Source organism: Ambystoma mexicanum, chromosome 5p (genome assembly GCF_040938575.1).
Source record: "Ambystoma mexicanum isolate Mex_15411 chromosome 5p, UKY_AmexF1_1, whole genome shotgun sequence".
Classification (NCBI taxonomy): domain Eukaryota; kingdom Metazoa; phylum Chordata; class Amphibia; order Caudata; family Ambystomatidae; genus Ambystoma; species Ambystoma mexicanum.
Genome location: NC_090930.1, coordinates 752,952,322 through 752,974,508, shown reverse-complemented (window position 1 = coordinate 752,974,508; position 22,187 = coordinate 752,952,322). Strand labels below are relative to the sequence as shown.

General features: G+C 45.8%; 1 protein-coding gene across 1 annotated transcript in view; it reads right to left on the bottom strand.

The window, feature by feature from the left end:
* The window catches only part of GLB1 (galactosidase beta 1), a 622,172-nt gene that overhangs the window by 525,693 nt on the left and 74,292 nt on the right, over nt 1–22,187 (bottom strand). The window contains exon 2 of the mRNA XM_069613134.1: nt 8,197–8,366. Coding sequence (XP_069469235.1) covers nt 8,197–8,366 — 170 coding nt within the window. The remainder of the gene's footprint in view (nt 1–8,196; nt 8,367–22,187) is intronic.

Sequence of the window (22,187 nt, the reverse complement as noted above, 5' to 3'; positions counted from 1 at the left end):
GGCATTGTACTAACACAGTTTGGAAAGCCAAAATGCAATTGTTCAACATGGGATTTTTATTAGCGCAAGACCTTGCGCGCGCAGCAGTGGGAAATGATGCAAAACAACTGCTACCCAATACCTACTCGAATGAACCAATACTGAAACATGCTTACTGCAAACAGCCTTATATGTCATAACCATCACTAACATCTACCGAATGCCATCTCACGATCGATAGCTGGAACACACAAGGCCATTCACATCTACAGGCGTCCATCGCTAGTTTCCAGGCAGGGTATGACATCATAGCTTTGCAAGAAACTTGGCTCTTGCACCCACCTGCTTGGAACAACTATGAGATTGCAATACTTCCAGCTATTCTGGGCCCCAAGGGTTGTCCTTCCTCAGGCCTTTTGGTAGGGGTGAATATGACAAGGGGTTTTTCTGTTCAGCCATGGACTACAGTTTCTGCTTATAAACAGCTTGTGAAAATTTTATGTCCATTTCACACTATTGCTTTGATCAATATTTACCGCAATCCTCTTGGGTTAACTGACTCTGCGTTCTATGCAGGCCTAACCAGTATCCTTGACTTGATACTCGTAACCCCGGGAATCACAGATACAATTATCATGGGAGACCTCAATTTAGACTGTCTGCACCTTTAAGGGAAAACAACAATTGCAAAGGTCAAGCGGTAGTCAGCCTTTATGTTGGAACGTAACTTTTACATGACTAATGGCTCGATTCGTGGTGATATTCCAGCTCACCCAACATGGCACCGAGAGAACACAAGCACCACTATTGATTACATGTATATACACTCCAATTTCAATGGACAGGTACATATGTTCAAGTTATTCCCCAGATGCATAGCGACCATCACTTGCTTTTGCTAACAGCCATGGGACCTGATGGCCTCAGTAATTTTATGCTCAAATCCAATTCCTCCATGTGGGCAATAATCTTGAATAACCTTTTCCAACAGATCATGGCTTCGTGCATCATTCCCCATTTCTGGAAAACCTCTATTATAGTTCCTATCCATAAGAAGGGTGATTGCACCTTTCCCTGCAATTATAGGCCGATTGCATTATTGGATGCGCCTGGGAAACTTTTTTCCAAACTCATACTCCGAGATTTCAATGTCTGGACCAAAACCACGCACACTAGAGACCCTTTCCAGACAGGGTTTCTAATGGGCACAAATATTAACATGCTCTGCCTCAACGCAGTTAAATTTCAAGCACAAGCGGCTAAACAAGCAATCTATTTTGCCTTTGTAGATCTGCACACAGCATTGGACAGCATTTCTCTGCCCCTACTTTTTGCTAAACTTGCTAGAGACAAATGTCCTTCCACTTTACAACAAATTATTTACTCGTTACATTGCGAAACTTCGATTCACATTAGGCTAACTTTAGGAGGATTACTATCTATGGCAATTACAACTGCCCGTGGTTTAAAGCAGGGTTGCCTTTTGGCATCCGCAATTTTCAACAATTTCATGCATGACATTCGGGAGGTCTTTGAGGCGATACCATCTGACTCACCTAAAATCAACAATCATTTGATCCAGACTCTTATGTATGCCGATGATTTGGTATTAATCTCAAAAACTCAGAGTGGCCTTCAAAGTCTACTTGATGCGTTCAACGGCTACATAATACAAAATGAATTGCGAGTCAATACTTTAAAAACACAGATTGTTGTGTACAGACCTTCCAATTCGACCAAGCATAAATTCCAATGGACCATTAACCAATTTGGTAGTAGTTCCAAATTACATCTATTTGGGAATGGTATTTGATGGTAGCGGCTCAGTCGCCGGCCACTTAGATGTGGTACAGCACAAGTTAGATACAGCCATTTCACAAACCAAAATTATAATGCATTGTTTTGGTACCTTTACAATGAAACCAGCGCTGATATATTGGAAACAAAAAGCTACCCCTTGCATACTATACGGCCTGGAATCACAACCACCATGGTCCCCTGCAGTGCTAGATAAAATTGAAGGCAAATTCTGGAAAGCGATTCTTCAACTTCCCCAATGCATTCCAGTAGTTTGGGTGCGCTCCGAACTAGGCCTAACCTCCCTATACGCGCAGTACCAGTGGAAAGCCTGTGCCCTTCTCCGTAAATGTTTAATGTCAACTAAGGAGATCAATCTCTTACAATTCCTGTCCAATTACATTTTCAAAACAGAACATCACTTTGTCAAATATTGGTTACGTGCCGTCTATACCATCCTAGTGCAAGCGGACGTCACTCTAAACACGCTTCTTAACAATCCTGACAAAGCGAAACATCTTATCTACCGTTGTGATTGGATCAAGACCAGATCTCAACGTCTTCAATACAAATCTGCCATGCCCGACAAATTTAGACATAAAAGCCTGGGATCCATGGAACCGTACCTCCTTAGGTTTCCTTGGAAAAAAAACACGCTCAGGAATCATTAGGCTGCGCTTCAACTTGTGGCACACTTGAGAACTTCTGTGCAAACATAAGTGCATCGAGTTGAAGTCTTCCTTTTGTGGAGTCTGCTCAGATACCAAGGTGCTTGAAACTTTAGAACACATTGTGTCTCTATGCCCAGCTTTAATTCATGAACGATTGAAATATTTTTCTGGTCACTGCGATCATTTGAGAATTTTGGACCCAGTTGAGAGGTGGTCCACCTTGCTGTGTACAACAAATGTCCCTCTACAAATTGCAACAGTTAACTTTCTTCATGCGCTGAATCTCAGCTGTTGAGCTGTTTAAGCATTTGTTTTTGAAAGTTGTAAACCAATTCAATTTATCTTTTCAACTAACTGTTTTAACCGATTAATTGTGTAAGTGAAAATGTCTTTGTTTGATGTATTTTATCTATACTAGATTTACTTTGTATTTTTCTTATCATTAATATTTTAAAAACTGTAAAGTTTTGTATTGAAAGATGATTAAATTCAACAATATATCAATGAAAAAAAAAGAAAACAAAAGAAAGTGACGTTTTTTTTGGACGAGGTGTCTGGCATCGGATTCTTGCCCCGTTGTTTACTAGATCCACCTCCTATCGGTTCAACAAGGGGCTCTGTGTTCACTTTTTCCAGGACTCAGCTGCCAGTTGCTTAAAAGAAAGAACAAAGGTTGGCGTTTGTTCCCCAAAACACAATCTGCTCCCAACCTGTTTTCAACGACAAGGACAGCTCTACACTCAAGGTCGAAGCAGAAAAACAGCACAAAAGTATTTGCGTTTTAATTAGTTGCTTGCCAGAATAGGCAGTCTTCCCCGGCCCCTCTGTCCAATTTGTCCAATTTGAGCTGCATTCCTGTCTCACGTAGGTTTAGGGCTGTGCCTGTGCCATCACAAAGTCTTACGTTCACCCACCACCTCTGTGCACGATGTAACGGAGCCTATTAGCAAGGGGAGTTTTATCTCTGAAGGCCATTTGATATGCACCGTAAGTCACCTCTACCAGGCGGCATGCTTGCGTGCCTCAGCTTCACTTACCACACTGGGCATCCTCGCGTTGGGGGGGTTTTCCCCTGTGGCACAGGTGAGCCGTCTCTTAGAGGAAGTACTCTTTTTGCCTGGAGTGCCTGTAACTTTAAGAGATTGGAGGGGAACACTACTCGATACTTGAGCTGCCTGGCCCAAGACGGTTTCCAGTCTGGAAAAAGCTATCAAAAAGAACAAGATAAAGGCTCAGAGGGAGCGCGTGCTCACCCCAACATACTTTTCCCCAGATCGTTGTACTGGCAAATCTCTCCCTGCCGCCGTTGCCTCTCTGAGCAGCAGGCAGGCTCACGCTCTGCTATCACTGTACCTTTCCAAACGACTTCTGGCCCTGCAACGCTCCCTGCCACCTTCCAAGCATTTCCACATCCTTCCCTTTCCTTTCCGTCAAATAAACTTCGTTTTGATCGCAGAGCAACTTTTCGTGGTTTCAATGCTGTCGCCGGATGAATCGCCTCCCAGAGATGTCCCAACCAACCCTAAGGTCATAGCTAAAGAGGGTAAAGAGGCTGTGTGTGGATTTTTTTCCTCCTTGGTGCGACTGCTGACATGCTCTGGCAGCCTCCAGCAGCCTGCCCTGCCGCCCCAGGTCCTTCAAGCAGTTGCAGGATGTTACCTTTTCAGGTTGTTACTTTTTTACAAAAAAACACTGGGAGCGGGCCGGGCTGAGGTCAGCCTGGCCCGCTCCCAGTGTTTTGTAAAAAAGTAACTCTTCAAAATCACCTGCTGCCATGGTGTCTCGCGCCGACTCGCTGCCTGCATGCCCTGCGAGACCGGCCCGGGCGTGGGCTTCAAACCGGTCCCTCATCCGCCTCTACATGATTTTGGCCCAGCCACGGACCAATCCAACCCTGTTTCCAGGACGCTTAACTTGTTTACTGTTTCCAGGCCTTTGCCGCGGGAAAGAATATGAACTCGTTCAGGGCCGGTTTACTGTGAGCCCATCTGCTCTAGTCACTGGTAAAGACAACAGGCATGTATTTTTTTCATAGGCTATTGCTGGTGCACTCTCGGTCAATGGAGAATGACTCGACTATGTTCTTTAGTGGTTAGACTAGGAAGTTAATGGCCCATGCCATGTGCTCTTCATTAGAGAACTAGTTACTTACAGACGACCTTACACTTTTATAAAGTGCATTTTTCAGGAAATGCTTACAGGCAACGTCAGGCGTAAACGCCAAAAGGTGCCCTCATCCTTAGTTGGAGCCCCTCGGCTACTGCTGAGTCTTAGTTATTTATTCACTTTACAGGCAGTTTATTCATCTATTTGCTTGGCACGATAGAACGTCTGCACTACACAGTTTTTTTAATGAGAGAATGTTTGTCTTCCCTGCTTTTGATTCAAACTACATTGCAAGACTTTAACATCCATTTAGATTGGCAGCATCTTGCTATCTCGTGAATGCTCTGCACTCAATCTGCACACGTCCCCGCAAAGTAAATCTGTTTGTTTTAGCGTTCATACCCCATCTGCAGCTTCCCCCTTCGAGTAGGTAGCTGGTCAAAACTGTTTTCAAGCATTCTAAAAAAGCCTTAATTGGATTCTCAGTGGTCTGCACTAACCCACTGGGCTAACTGAATAGGAATTATACATTTTGAAGGCTGCTGCCTAAAAGAAGTGTTGTGCTATGCTATGCTGAGTGTATGAAGCAATACTCGTTTCTGCATGCATTAAAAAATGTTTTACTGAATACTAACCTTTCTTGCTCTTGCTTGCACATGGCATGCACAGACTGACAGTATACTTATTGTTTGAAGAACAAGTCTCTGATCTTGGGGTTTATTTGAATGTAGGGCAGATGTTAACATTGCAGTCTGGTTCAGACTACTGTGCCATGGCTTTTCTGATGTTCCTGGTCAGCTAAGGGGAGGTATCTAGGAATTCTTCCTTGAATTGGATTCCATTGTGTCGCGCACCTGAATCCATGGCTAGTGCATATACCTTGCCCAGACCAAAGCCACGCTACGTGTGCACCTTCCTAGCCACTGGTTGGGATTTTCCCCATCCACATTATTTAAGGAAGATGCACTTTGCTAGTAGAAAGGTGTGAGGCTACGTGAAATAATAGACCAGTGGAAGGGGTTTCTCTCACGGTTCACATGAAAGCAGCTTTGCAGGTAAGCCCACCAGCCCCCAGCACCAGGCAGCTTGCTCCTGCAGAGAAGCTTAGCTGCCTACAGTGCACACTACCACTGCACCTCCCCTCCCATCAGAATGTCGGCAAAACCATTAAAACACTAATGACTCATCATTGGAGGTTCCGTGCACTGCATTCCGATTGGAGGGGCTGCAAGGGGAACTTAACTGTTGAGCATTGATTGCGGCCGCGTGTGCGTGCCGTGGGTGGACGCAGCACTGCAGACAGTGCAGAGAGTAGCCTAGCTGAGGTAGGGATAAGGGGGAGCATCAAGAGGGAGGCAGGATTTCAGAGGGGGCAGCTGGCTAAACCCACCCACCGAAGAGAGCTTACCTCTGCTATGTGCTGTACTTGACAACAGTGTGGCCTGCAGTTTGCATCTGAAATTGTGGAAGAGGGTTAGTGGTTATTCGAAATATGGCCAGGCCCCCTACCAATGAGTGGCATTTACACCTGCTGTGGAGTCAGAACTTTCTGCACTGGTACGGATTGGCACTCCAAAAACAATGTAATAAACGGGACATGGAGGAGAGAAAATGCCCGTCACAGCAACAGGGACGTAAGATGAATAGGTTCACACAGACACAGGCATCCCAACACCATGGTATGAGCGAGCACTGCTGTTGTAAAGCTACCTCAAGCAGACAGCGTTACATCTACAGATGTACCAAATAGGGAGGTGTTGGACGTCATATCAGACTTTAGAGCCTCAATAAAAAATAAACTAGGTGAGGTGAAAGTGCAATGTTCATAAGGTACAACGTCCAAAATGTTTCTCAGAGGATCAGTCAAAAAGAAAATTGTATTAAGGATATGGCTGGCACTGTGCAATCCCTGCAATGACAGGTGAACCACTTGCACCCGTAGGATCGAAAATGCAGAACTTGCTGTAACTAGCACCCATGATGAGATTGCCTTTGTTTTAACATTCTATATTCAACAATTTTCATTGAAAATGTGCTGCTGCAGGTAGTAGGAGCTGTGAATAAAATGTCACAGATTTGCGATGAAGCAAGCTCCCTTGGCCTTGAGGAGACAGCTCCCAGATGGGGCACTATCTTGAGCCATACATTCCGATTTTGCACAGCCCCTATCGATTCAGTCAGCATAACCCCCCCCATTGTAAAATCTTACTTACCAATACCGGTTTGCAAACGGCACAAGGGTGGCTTCTGTCCTCGTCCTGAGTTCTGCCCCGAGTGGGCATCCCTACCTCCTGGATGTCCTGCTTGGCTGGGCAGGTGGGCCTTGATCCTTATTCCTCCGGTTCAGCGCCAACTCACACAGGTCACAGGGGAAGCTGTCTGCCAGCCCAATCAATCAACACCCTGTGTTACTGCAGCCACTGAAGGAGGGCACCTGCAGCCAGGCCCGGCGCCACCCGGGGAAGTGAAAGGAACAAATGTTGCTATTTGTTGCCTGAGTCTGATAGGCTAGTGCTAGCATCATAAAAATCAACGTGGTGCCTGGCTTTGCTGGACAGCAACAGGAGCGCCCTGGGAGCACGAAATTTGAATGCAGAATAAAACGCAGTGAAATGAATAAAAACGTACAGTGACTATACAACAGTATTCATTTATTTTTCATGAGTAATGCAGCAGCACCCTGGACGGACTCTCAAACTGCTGGTGCGGCGCCGCCGAGAGGCTGACAAGTCAGGCAGCCGCCTGCCCTACCTGACACAAAGACCGGCCCTGTGAAAGAGTCATCCTCTTGGGGTTACAAGGATCTTGTCCTTTGTTGCAACCTTTCGTTTTGTTAAAGGAACCTGGGGTAGGGAGCCATTCCCTGGTACTGTGAACATTGTCCACTTGCACATTTTTGGTTAGATTTACCCCTTTGTGTTGGATCTGAACATTTGTGCACTTTGAGAACCAGAGACAATATCCTTCACAATTTAGAAATAGTTTTAGAGTGTGATGGCCAGAATAGGATTTCGGACACAGGACATATATTTAGCTTTGGACACCTTGACCAAGGACAGAACCATTAGTTTTGGTTGAGGAAGGGAAAACTCCTAGATTAGGGATAGCGAGTCATTTTCCAGCCCCTATATTATTTTAAATAAAAGTTTATATACGAACAGGAGTCCTCTGTGTTCGTGTCTCATTCCAGGCTCCTCACAAATACAATGGTAATCTAGTGTTTTTCCACGTAGACACACTGTTGGTTACATAAAACAATGCAGGCACTGTGCAATACATGCCAGAACCAGCCCTCTGGTCTAATGCAATTAATTATGTGGTTCATTCTGCTCCACCCAAATAAGCCAATACCAAAAATGTATTTCCTATAAAGGCTATTTCTCAGCGTATTCTTACAACAAACATACAGTATAGCAAATACTGTTCTAGGACAAATTGCAGAGTCAAAAGGAGAAGATAGCTCAAAAGTCACAACAGTTTCACAGCCATCTAGATTACCTGCATTGCATGAAGGCATGCCAGCAATGCACACAAGCGAAGAGGTTAAGAATACAGACATTCAAATGTGATATTTGGTAAACCTTTGCCCATTACAAATAAAATAGATGACATTTTGCCCAATTTTTAGAAAAGAAATACTTGCGTTTGAATAGCATCCAACCCAGCCATTTTCATTTTTAGAAGACGGTCCTTCCAATAAAAGCGCGGAACACGGGAGTAGTGGATGCTCCCTGATATGTACCGAAATGGTTCACCATCCTTGCGGAAGCAGTTGTGCTCATAGTCAATTTCAAATGTTCTTTGGGATGCACCCTACAGAGAGAAAAGTATCCATTTATTCTCCAAATCAATGTTATTTGCTGCAAACTCAAAATAAGGCATACCAAATGTGGCAATCTTGTTTTTGCCAACTGTGCGAAATTGTGCATTATATTTGAACAATTTCACAAACTTGATGCAATATTATGTTTTGCAGTTTTCAATGTCAGCAAAAGAACAGTCATTGGAGATTCTCAGCAAAGAAACGTTTTCACTTAGTTTGCTAATATACATTTGCATCATTTTTTCTTGCAAAGAAAACTCGGTGCACAATTTTAATATCTTTCAAAGTGAATGGAAATCAAGTAAATAGTTTAAAACTACTAAGTGAAATCCCTAATAAAGAGTTTCCACACTTATTTTGCGGATAAAACATCACACATTCAATTTTTTTGCAGGACGTAGTTTCAGAAATATTTCCAAAAGGTGTAAATGGAAAGAAAAAAAGAATTATGCCAGTGGAATATAGATTTCCTACACCTTTATTTACCATAGGCATTTGTAACCCCAGGCCAGGGAGGGTTACATTGCTGATGCTGCATAGGGAATAAAGAGAAATAAAAGGACACCGATACTATGGCCTGGAAACAAACCCCTGCTCTTTTTATGACAGAGAGGTAAATATGGTAGTTAGGGCCAATACCCCTCATTCCTGTCTAACACTGTAAAAATCATGAGTATTGCCCTTATTTGAGGCACACATTTAGAAACGGGTGACATTGGATATACTTATTTAAGGGAAACATAGAAAATAAAAAAGGTATGCTTACATTACGCACAACATAGTAATTATCATAGAATATAGTTTTCCGATGTACAATATAGGTTAGCAAAAGATAGCCATTGTATTACAGATAGCTACAGGCCTCAAAGCTCCATCGAGAATTAATAGTGCTGAAATCAATAGCAGGATATGTGGTTTTCAGTGGTGTGAAACAGTCATACCAGGCTAGACAAGATAAGTTAGAGAAATTGACCAATTAAAAACTAGGCAGTCCATTTCTGTCTTGAACAACAGTGTGCTAAAAAAAGTCTGACAAAGTTATTTCTGGGAAAAATGCTGTCCAGCTTTAACCCCTTAAGTGCCAAGGATGAGATATCTCTTCTTTGATATTACCTCCGTAGTGCCAAGGACTACATAGCTCCTTTTTGGCACCTTGTTTGGAAAGCCGGGATTGCTCAAAACAGTAATCCAACCACCGGGCTACTCACTGCCAGGGGGCTGGATTACGTCCAATTTCACGTCGGCGTGCGTAATGCACGCCGGCGTGAAAGTGATTTAAATGAAAGGTGAGTCTCCACCTTTCTCCCCCCTCGATCTCTGGCTGAAATACAGCCGGAGATCGAGGGAGGTGTCGTTGGAATGGGGAGATTCTCCCCTTTCCACTGACACCTTTTGTGAAAGCATTGCTGGGCGTGGATCGGGCGGAGAGCGCTCGATCCGCGCCCAGCAATGCCCACTAGACACCAGGGATCTGTCTGAGAAGCGGGGGGAGGTGGGGGCTGCTTACTGTAAGCATTCCTCTCCCCCGGCATATAAAGCATGGGGCACATATGGATAACCCTGGAGGCAGATGGCTGATCATCTGCCCCCAGGGAGGGGGGCAAATTGAATAAAAAAATAATAAAAAAAATGCTACAAGAAGGGGGTTGGGGTGCCACTAGGCACCTGGGACTTTTGTACACATGAAAGGGTGGTGGCCCTCCCCCTCCCACACCAAGATTTCTGCCCCCAGGCAGGAGTACATGAGGTGGTCCCCCCATCCAATTGGGGGGGCACCAGGAATAAGTGTGCAACCCCCAAAGGATGGGGCCTGCAGGTTAGGGCCCCCCTTGGGGCAGATGGCTGATCATCTGCCCCTAGGTCAGGGAGAAAAATGAAGAAGAAAAAAAAAGGAAAAAAAAGAAAAAAAGGGATATTTGGGTGGGTGTGGGGGGGGCCACTAGCCACCAGGGATTTATTTTACAGAAGAGGGGTGTGCTCCTCTCCCCCTCATCCCAAGGGTAAATGGGGGTACCCATTGTAGACCTCCCTGGGGGCAGATATCTGCTCTTAGGAAGGGATATCTGCCCCCAGGGAGGGGTGCCCCATCTGCATTTGGTGTGGGGAGAAGAGGGCCACCCCCCCATTACATTAGAAAATTACCTGGCGGTTTAGGGTGCCCCTCAGCCTGCCTTAAAGTGCAGCCTGCCATTTTCAATGTTTTTCTTTGTTTACCAAACTTGCCTTGGCGTAGAGGGGCACATTGGTGTGCCAATCTGGCCCCAGGGTGCCCAAACCTTACTGCCCCACCCACTGGGGGGCCTGTCCCACACATTTTTGATGGCCCTCTTCCCCTCATCCCCAAATGGAGGGGGAGAGGGTATGTACCTCAAGCAGCCGTTTGTAGGAGACCCCGGGAGGCCTGCTTGAGGTGCCCCAAACCTTACTGCCCCACCCACTGGGGGGCCTGTCCCACACATTTTTGATGGCCCTCTTCCCCTCATCCCCAAATGGAGGGGGAGAGGGTATGTACCTCAAGCAGCCGTTTGTAGGAGACCCCGGGAGGCCTGCTTGAGGTGCCCCTGCCACACATTTGGGGTTAGGGGGGAGAGGGCCACCAGAAATTGTGGGACAGACCCCAGACCGTAGGTAACACATGTTTTTTGTTTTGTTTACAGCATTTTCTACGCGGCCAGCTGCAACGTAATGGGAGTACTGTTCTTTTTATTATTCTATGGTGAGGGCCCACTGTCAGTGTGGTGGGTGAGACTGGGACTGGATTGTTGGTGGTGTGGGTGGGAATGGGCCGTCTGAGCAGATATTTTGGTGGGCTGGGACACAATTGCAGGGGCAGGCCACAAATTGCCCCCCATGCCAGCAGCAGAACATTGGTGTTTCCCTGGGAGTGGATGCCTCCCATGTGGGTCGTCAGTCTGCAAGCCCAGGCTGCAGCTCTGGCTGTGCTACGTTACAGGTGTCACCTCCGGGGAAGAATGGGGCTCCTGCCGGGGATCCATGGAGCTGCCACTGTGCTTAGGGGATGGTACACCCACATGATGCATGGATGTCCAAGGCCGGGGACATCACCTCCAACCATCCTGGAGTTGCAGCTCGGCTGCAATACAGCTTTTCCCATGCGGGTGTCCTCTTTTGGGAAATGCATGGGGTTCCCCGTTTTCCTTGCTGGCTTCGACGCCCTAGGTCCAAATCTGTAGGTTGCCCACACAAACAAAATGTGCTGTGCCGAAAGGCTTGGGGTTACCAGTGGGTTACCCTTTTCCTTTTGCGCCTCGGTAGGTGCACCCACACATGTGAGGTACCGTTTTAGTCGGGACACGCGGGAAGGTATGACATCTGTTGTTGGCGAATTGTTTTGGTGAGTGGACAGAGGGAAATGTCTCTGAAATTGGCTGGAAATAAAGACAATTCTCAGATATTTCGCTCTGGCCACCCACCGAAACAACACATGGCCTACCGTCCTGCGTTCCCACAGGTGTTCCGATGAAAACAGTACCTCACATGTGTGGGTGCACCTACCTGGGCGCCAAAGGGAAAGCCTAAAACACACCTAACCAAGTCTTTTCCTACAGCTGAATTTCACAATTTTTTCCAGACGGGCACGGTTAGGGAGAATTCTGATATTATGGCTAATTTCCCTCACCTAGTGAGTCCCCCAGCAGCTTTGCTGGATTTCTGGAGTTTATTTTTTTCACTTGGTAAGACTGTGAGCTTTTCCCACACTCTTACCCATGTTTTGCCATGTGTCTTCTACCTGTTTTTGTGATTGTGGACTCTGGAGTACACCCCTTCAGTAGTCCCCTTCTTGTGTGCATAACAAAAGCACCTTCAGTGCAGTGACACAGGCTTGTCTTTTAGACTTCCCACCGACTCCATTTCTGAGGCCGACTACAGTCCCCCAGAAAAGGGTAAAGTTGCCATTAACTTTATCTAGTCATTTAACCACAGATCCAGTACACCCCATTTTAGATGGAGTACTGGAAAGCGTTACTCCGTATCCCTTTTTATCTGTACCTCCTAGAGCATTGTTTTGCTCTTTTAACATTTAGACTTGGCTGGTGGCAGTGGTATCTACCCCAACTTTTCTACCGCGATTATATTATATAAACGTGGTATTGTTTTAGACTATTATATCAGCCTCGAACATAAACCCGCTTGACCACTTTTTCTTTTGGCTCCGGTCGGGTTTATTCGCCATTTCTTTTTGTTAAAGTCCTTCTTGTGTTTTACTTTGCGCGGCAAACCAGGTTTGCCTCCTTTGTTCACTGTCTTTTGGCGGGCTTCTGCCAAGAAGCCCCCCTCCAGGCGCCTGGTGTCTAGGTAGGCTGAATGTGAGGGGGTGGGGGGCGTAGTCACCCTCTGCACAGGGTATCCTAGGAAACCCACGTCTCACTTTGACATGATTGGCTGAGGTGGTTGTCCAGGCTGGACAACCCCCCCTGCTGCGTGATTGACAGCCAGGCTGTGCGAATGGGGGATTTTCGCATAAAAGGCAGGTCTCTTTGGGCTAGAAGTCAGAGTCGCCACTGGAACTACAAGGAACCGAAGAGAAGCAGAGAAGAAGACAGCTGCTGCAACTACCCCGTCCAGGTGAAGCCCTGCTGCAGTCCTGAGCTATCTACCCTAAGACAACCAGAGAAGGTCCAGTCTGGAATTTTCTTCCCTTGAGCCTGGTGGGGATAACAGCTCATCTTCCACAGCCAGAGGATCCTCTTCTTGGTCGAAACTGCTGCACACTGCTGTAGTGGTCCGGATAGCCATCTGAAGAGCCTCTCCTGTTTTTAAGGAGCGCACCTTTTATTCACCGTCGCTGCTGCCGGCTACCTCCCTGTGTGGTGCAGACCCCTCCAGATGTCCTCCTTCTCATCGAAGCTCGAGGAACCGTGGGTCTGCAGGAAACCAACAGGAACAACTGCCGTGGCACCAGATTCTTCATTGAATAAGGTACTGTGTTCTGCTTGAGGAATTAGAGTGAATCCCTTTTTCTTCGCCTCCAAGGCTTGCCCTTGTTTTCCCTCCTTCTTATAACTTTTGCTTCCCCTGTTGACAATATTTAAGTACTCCTGGCAACGTTGAATCTGGAACTGTCCGACTGTGTGATCCTCGACAACAGGAACCCGGTTCCACTTAACACTGGCGCCGGCCTATTGACTCTTGAATTCCGTCAAATAGTGTTCTCAGATTCTGTCTGCCTTGACAAAAGTATTGCCTATGATTTTTGCCCCCAACTCTCTCTGGTTAACTCAGGTGCTAAGTGTGTTTTTGCCCCGGTAACATTTCTTGCCGCGGATACGCGTTTCCTTAGTAAGACCGAACTGTCATTACTGTCAAAAAGTGATCACAAGTGTATTCCCGGTAACGTCTTTTGTTTCACAACACCGGTCCGTTAAAACATAGGGTACTTACCTTGAGTTAGACTGTACCAAAGTGAATTGGTAGTAGTGTATTTTACGTGTGATTTTGAATTAATAGAAGTGTTGTGTTAATAACAAATGGTTTAAAAATAAATGTACTTCTATTCTTTACCTGAAACCTTGAATCAGTGTTTGCTTGAGTCACCGCAATTATGGTCCCTTTGTGTAATCTCTGCTACTGCTCATATACTCTTGAGATAAGCCTGGCTGCTCCGCGACTGCTACCACTTTAACATAGTAGTACAGGCTTGTATCAAAGGTAGAACTTGTATTGCCACCTGTAGTCTTAATTGTGTGTAGTGGTCCCTAAGGGCACTGCACAGGATTCTGCCTAACAGGTACACCATATGGATATGGGCCTAGGGTGTCCAAGCCACCATGGAAAACAGGGAACCCCATGCATTTCTGAAAAGAGGACATCCGTGGGAATCCGCAGGAGTCTGACTTGCGCGAAGCGGGCCTTGGTGGCTTGGACACCCTAGGCCCATATCTGTAGGGTGTGCCCGTCTGGAAATATTGTGAAATTCAGCTGTCGTAAAAGACTTGGGGTTAGGGGTGTTATAGACTTTCCCCTTGGCGCCCAGGTAGGTGCACCCACACATGTGAGGTACCGCTTTCATCGGGACACGTGTGGGAACGCGGGAAGGTATGACATTTGTTGCGTTTGTGTGGTTTTCATAACATTTTGACCCATTTGCTGGTGCCCTTTGTCACACAACCCTTTCATTTCCCAAATGTGCCCTACATTTAGCCGCTGCTTTAGGCACCACACACTTTTGTAACCTGCACAAGTCACGTACCCTTGAAAAGGTCTGCCTGTGCTCTTTCAAAAAATGTATGCTTGCCGTTCCTCACCACATTAGTTTTCCTGATTTACACATGTACCATGGCTCAGTGTTTGGCTTGTGGTATTGCTTGTTTTGTGAAACACTTCCTAACTGCAAAAGCCGGGGGAAAGTAGCGGAGAATTGTTTTTCTCAAAATTCATAGAAGCCATTGCCGTACCAAGCCAACCATGTCCACCACATACCTTTTTTTCGGTCATTTTCCCACTTTTTCCGCAAACTATGGCATTTTCCCCTACCTCGTTGCCCGATCTTTGCAAATCACCCCTTTCTAAACTTGGAATTTTGTCTACTTTTCAGAAATGTATGCCTTTCTGTCCTCCAATTCGGCTTTCCTACCCTTTTCTTCCATTCAGTCCACTCATGTCCAATTGGCAAAAATGGGCAAAATCGCTTACCTCTCACAAATCTAAATTTCTTTTCGTTTCCACTCAACATGCTCTTGAAAGCCAGGAAATTGGGGAATTCAGCACATCAAACCATTTGTTCCTAGCTCTTACAAGGAAAAAACCACAGGCTTCTTTGTACATCATTTTATTGGCATTTTTCGAAAAAACACAAAACGTTCGCCCTTTTTGGTTATTTTCTCTCCCCCCTGACCCTCCTACAGCAACCTAGGATTCCTGGGTGGCGTTACGACCGCCTACATGTGGGGAAAAAAAAAGGACCAAGATATCTTATGTAACAAAAAAGTTACAAGGCATTGAATGGCGACATACCGAAATCACCAAAAAAGGGCTTGGCGCTGGGAGGGGGGGGGGGGCGGAACCCATGGCACTTAAAGGGTTAAGGTTGCAACATATGTCGATGATTCAGAACATTTGGGAAACTGTGTGTTTCAGGAACTGTTTATATCCAACAGAAATCAAGTGATATTTGACCTTTAAGTAAAATGGCCAATTAAAGCTTAATAAAAAAATAGGACTAATATTAGCATAAGATTATTGTGCAATGATGTATTTTACATAAGAGTGTTTTAAATGGGCAGGTTTTGAGTCCTTGCCTTGCAAACTGACCAACTATGGCTTGTGTAGCGGCTCCCAGTTGCCTGAGAATAAAACCTTGGCTGTTTGCACAATCCTGTCTCTGAAGGGACTTCTATTGAATTATGACTGGGTTAGTGCCTACTTAACAATATCTGCATGTGTATTTGTGTTTATACTGTCGACTACCCGTTTTCCCAAAAGGAATTTACCATGAAGCCTGTTTTACGGGCAACCTGGAACCTTGAAGGGGTTGGGGGGGGGGGGGAGGCAAGAGGGAGGTGTTGAGGGCTGAAAGGAATCTCAGGAAGAAATAAAGAAGAACATTGAGGAGAACGGTCAGAGCAAAGGGGCAGAATTGGGAGTCCAGAAGAGTGAAGCCCCAGCATGCATGTGTATAGTGACCCATGTAAAGAGTGGCAGCAGTCAGCATGGCAGCCCAGGCGCACGTGGTGTTACCTCAGAGGCAGTCATCCTGCCCCAAGGCCAGTCAAGACGGGCCCAGAAAATCATGTGCATGTTGGCCCGGGAGGAAGCGGTGGCCTGACCGGTGTTGCCAGCTTGCCCCAAGGATGAAGAGGGAAATCCCCGGCAACATCCCCACGGTGGCCTGGGAGAAGAGGAAGGGGCAAGATCCCAGCATGCTCCAGTACATGAGGGGGACTGAGGCGGGTTCGCTGTTCTAATCTGTGTCGTGGAGTCCTAACCAAATCGCAGTCGAGAGTGGCTATCTAGCGTCAAGCCGTACCGCAGGCTTGCCAGATCACAGTCCAGAGCAGTCCGGGCTTGTACACCAATGCCGTCAGTCCTTAGCAAACTCACCATCCAAAGCAGTCTTTAAGATGAAAGCATAAACACTCACCAAGGGGGTCACAGGATACAAAATATGTTGGACATTTGGTCTGGGTAGAGCGTGGAGAAACAAGATCCAAGATGCCACTCTTGCTCTGAGCGGAATAATTGAGAAACATGGTGCATACTGCAAGTCATAGCTTTACTTCTGCAGCACCTCCAGAGCGTCCGGTACAGCATGATCCTGGACAGCATCCTACACGGCACTACTCGCCCCCTTATGGGAAATGTAGTGCAAAACCTCTGGCAATGGCCCAAACACCAGAGTAATTTCCTGCTGCATCCATTTCAAAACATACTGAAGGCAATGGCGAATGGCCAGGTAAAAGCAAAAACAAAAAGATGGATGGCTTAATAGTTGTGTAAGCTAGCTTGGAATGTGGCTGTTAATAGCCCACCAGCCTGAGATAAGGCAAGCTCGAGCTCGGGCTGTGGGCCATTACCAGCCATATCCTTCCTCATGAACGGGCATGCACGACTCGCACCCCGGATGGCTTTCATTATCTTTCTTCGGGAGATTCGCTGCTTGCGCAGCTGATCACCAGAGGTGGAAAACAAGTGCCAACTGACCGGGACCAAGTCCCTTTAACATGTCTATGGAGGCAGCTGGGAACGGGAGGAGCGCCGGACCGGAGCACAGAGCTCCAGCCCTGCAGGTAAGTGAGACTGGAGGGGGTGGGAAAGGAGATCGTGGGATTTTGGGGACGAGGGTGCGGTGGGGAGGCAACAGGGAGGTACTCCCTGTTGCCGTCCCACATTAACAACAACAAAAATTGCGCCACCCGGGGAAAGGCCTTGGGTGGCTGGGACAGTGAGCGGAGAAGGTCTATTCTCGCCCATTGTTCCAGCCACCTGAATGGCCGAGCCCCCGTCCCGGGTGCAAATGCAGTTTTGGATGCCCTTCAAGAAAACCTATAGGATACTCCCCTCATTAATATAAGGAGAAGAGAATAAAAGAAAATCTATTAGGATAGGATGCAGGACCCGGCAAACTCGATGTTCAAGAGTCAAAAGAAAAGGGTTTAGCCATTTTAAAAATTAGGTGCGAAGTAAACGAACCCACAAGTAAACCAATTGATAGCAACTAATATTCAAGCTTCCATTTCGATACCTCGACTCCTGTGAGATTATTAATGGAGGTAATACACATAATAGCTCTAAGAATTACCAAGTTGCTATCCCAGAGAATGAGTTTTTTTAGAATGCATCTATATGTAGTTAATCCATTTGCTGGAACGAAATCTGACAAATGTCCCGTGCCAGATAAAATTCCTGTATTTAAATGAAATCAAATCTGAAGCCATATTCCCATCTTTTATGGACCATTCAACAACATTTGATCTTGTGGCTAGCATTCCCTAATTGTACATCCTATTTGATGTAGGGATCGGGCAAAGGTCTTTTAAAATTTGCCATTGCATTACATCCAAACACTGAATTGGTGGTCAGGGTTGGCACTGGCAAGCTTAAGAACGACTAGAGGTCTTTGTGTGGGGGCGGGGCCGCATTAGCCCCGATTTTATTACTTTACATAGAAATTAGCTATAGGATACTTTAGGACATAACAGAGGAGCCCCTACGACAAAGGTTATTCAGCAATTTAGAGAAGTGCATTGGTTAAGTGCAAGATTGTGGGTTGAGGATCAGTACCAAGAAGTCTTCAGTTGTTGCATTGGGGAAGAACAGGTACTAACCCAGACCTTTCAATGTAAATGGGACTGCTTTGGATAGAGTGAAGAGTTCCGACTATCTAGGTGCCTGTTTTTCTTCCCATGCTAAAGGGTACTCCCACATTGATAAACCATCCTTGGTTAAGGACCCAGGTTATTGCTGTAAATATGCGGTTTGCTCTGAATCTAAAAAGGTGATCCCAGTTGAAGATACACTGAGCGCGTATAAGGCCATTGCTAATTTTGGTGAACGGAATGTGTTGCCAACTGCAAGTAATAGAGAACCCATCCCACCAGTCTCGCACATACGCTGGCAAGTTCTGAATGTGGCTTCTAGATTTCACCAACACTGCCTTGGTAGGTCCACCAGGTGCACCCAAACTCGCAGTGAGCACCGTCTTTTCTTCCATCTGCAGGAACCTATACCACCTCTGTGGTCCCGCAGACTCTTCTCTTTGGATGCACAGGTCTGTTGTGGAAACAGTGGGTTGGGAGGTGTGGGGCGGAAAAGACTAATGCTAAGCATCAAGGAGGAGGACCTCATCCTTGAATTACAAATTGAATCGATGGACAATGGACCAAGTAAACTTGTAGCCCAGTCACCTAACCTTCAAGGCCCCTAGATGCTTGGGCCGTCACTGTGGGCATCTAATGCCTACTTGTGGCACCTAATGGGGGTATTACATTTCTTCTCAACCCATTTTAAACTCTACACTGCAATTTACAACTCATGGTACCTGGTAGACTATCAGTAACAATTAAAGACTTGATAATGCTTGACCATACGGGTAAGACTGAACAACAGCATATGGAATGGAGGTCAAATTACGAGATTTTCTACACTGCAGAAGTGCAAAATCCGACCTGTATACAAGCAGACGGTCTAAGTCAGAATGACTTAGAAAAACCATTATAGAAAGGAGTGAAACAAACGGATCAGTACAAAGCTCAAGTGGTGAGAAACTTGTGCCCCACCTTGCTCCAGCCCCCAAAAAGGTTAAAAATGTAGAGAACCACATACTTGGGTTGGAGAGTTTGAAAACTATTCATTAATGTAGAGAAGCACTTGAACTAAAAAATGAAGACAGTTAAAATAGATGAGAGTCTACTATGACAGGATATAAAGAAAGTTTCTGAATGTGTTACAACTGGTGAGTCTAAGGTGGCAGAAATGGAAAATGGGTGAAGACATCAGGTTCTCTGCTCCATAACATACAGGCTGTAACTCTTGAGGGGTGAACCAATGATGCAGAAGGGCAGCCTCACCATTGCAACATTAAGATAGTGGGCCTGGCACAGGAGATAAAAAATAATAATAAATCAAGTTACAAAGTACTAAACAGCCATAACAAAAGTCACTCACTACCTCAATTCAGTACATACACACAGCACACCATTTGCTACTCACCAAAAGTCAAATTTCACTCACAAACTACTAGATCCTAATGGCAGGTAAAGGATATTGATGGGATGCTGAAAGGGTTTCAAATATGTATTTCAATGTATATGCTCCTACGCAAGATACATTATTCCCCAGATTTATCTAAAAAAACGGCTATATATTTTGATGGGATGTAGACTTCCGTAGGATGAATAACATACTGGATGGGTCTAAACTAGCAAGGGTTACCAGAGGTTTATCAGAGCGAGCACTGTGCGATGATGCAGTAAACAGAAAATGGTGAATGTATCAAGACTTCAGACTAGTGTGACTAGGATATGTTCTTACTACTAGAGCATACATGACTTGTAGTATAGTATCTACAGGGACCCATTCTGACCCATGGTACACATCCTACCAGGGCATATGCCAAAGCCAAACCTACTCCAGAGGTGGGGTGAGTGAGCACAGAGGGCTCCAGTCCCTGAAAGGTCTACATGTGCTTTGATTGGTAAAAATGGTACCACGGTCAATCAGCCAATACCTTACACCCCCATTTCTGGCCAGCGTTGTCGTTGTTCTGATGCAGACTTACAAGAACCACAAAGCAGCCAACAGCAACAATACAGATGCTGACACTCCAGCACCTGTTAAAAATAAATAAATAATAATAGCACACGGAATGATAAAAAACCAAGATCAGGTGGGATGGACAACAAAGACTAAAAGATGCTGCGTGCAAAAAGGGGTTGGGATTAATCAGGGTTTCTGGGGAAAAAGAGCAGGTTTAGATTGAGACCTAGAAATGGGGTGGAATATTGAAGCAATGGAAGAAGGAGGCAGGACCAGGAATTGAGAGTTACAGGTATAAAAGTCCCATAGGAGCGAAAGGAGTTCTGGTGAAGTCAGGCGATGTCAGGGTGGACCAAGAGACCAGGCGGAGGATGGAAGGTGAAACAGAGTGCCAAGAGTCTCTGGAGGAGTTAGATAAAGGTCCATGTGATAAATTGCCTTTGAGAGAGAGTGCAAAGATCAAATCTGTAATTGTGAGAGAAAAATAAGTTGTAGAAGTGGGAGAGAAACTGGGAAGATGCTGGGTGCGAGTAGGAGGTGATAGACTATGGGCGAGAAGAACAGGAGGGGAAAATGGGGGCAAAAGGAGAAAGGGAAGTAGAGAATAAGACGTAAGGTTTTTGGGAGGAGTGAGAGGGGGAACTGTATGTGAGAATACAGGGAACATTGTGAAACCCTTAACACCAGTTTTGTGGGAATATAGGAGTTGGGAAGGAGTAGGATAGATAAGGCCTTTGCCTTTACGCCCTACTGGAATAGGGAAGCTAGATCAGACAGTAGGGTCATCTAGCGGTAGTGTTAACGCTGTCCTGGGATGATGGGAAAGCCTGGGATAGGTTGGAGGGAGCCCACAGGAGGTTTAGGGACCAGTCAGAGAAATGTTGAGTTGACCTGCAGTCTCAAACCAAGTTAATTTTGTTCTAATAAAAACCCTCAAATAGTCTTGCGATTCTTAGGGCCATCCTTGACAGAGTTTTTATTATAAACACATTAAGATTTACTGACTCCTAAATTCTTGGCAGTGTTTAAAGAAGCATATTAGTTCGGTATTATCCTGAACTCAATGAGAAGCCATCATAAATTTGCTGAAACCTAGAAAGGACCCCCTTGCCCTGTGTACTGTATCATCTATTACTTCTTAAAGAATTTACTAATCAGTTACTTCCATATTATTATGGAGGCACAGACGGAGTTAGGTGAGTAACACTATTTCAAGACCGTTACGTCATCCATGTACACGGATAGCAAGGCCCCGAACGCTCCTCCTCTCTCGCCCCCAGCTTCGAACTGGCCCAATCCCAACAAACGATTCCAGAACATTTCTTCATTCCAAGTTGGTCCAACTTGGAATGTAAATAGTTATTTAACTGTACACATTGTGTACAGGCTATATGCACGTGATGCATATAGAAATCTGATGCTGGAAATGCATTGTAGTCTTTTTATCATGTGTTTTCTGTGTTATCTTCTGCACAGATGTCCGTGTGGGACTCCTGGCAGTGCAGCTGGTTGTGGTGAACAGACCCTTGGGATACAATTAAGGCACCAATGGGTGGGTGTCATGATCTCTGCTTCAAAAAGGTCAGGGTTTTCCCAACTCCCTTGGAAGCAGATCCATAACCCAGGTTCCGAGGGCCAACCAGTCCCAATTGGGACCTTTTGGACCAGTGGCACCAGGCTCATAAATATGCCCAGTCCCAGCGCTGGAAGCGCCGGGCTCATAATGCTTGGGTGGACTTACCTGCAGCAGACCATGCTGCTTACTTGCCTGCCAGCTGAGCCTCTGATCCTCTTCTGTTTGGAACTACTTTTCCTGTTGGGTGGGGCAGGAGCCACTCCCTAGATTCAGAACACTGGAACTCTTCTGGAAAGCAGGAACTCTTTTCTTACCTAGGCGTGGCTGTGGAAGGAGACACCTAAGCACTACAGGAGGCTATTTAAACCACACCCGGTGGATGAATCTTGCTTTGCGTTATTCTGCATCCTCTGCAGCAGAACGCTCATCGTGTCTTCTGCATCGGATCCTGGGCCTAAGGAAAAAGGCTTACCATCCTGATTCCAGTCTTCAGCAACACCTATAAAGACAAGAAAGAACA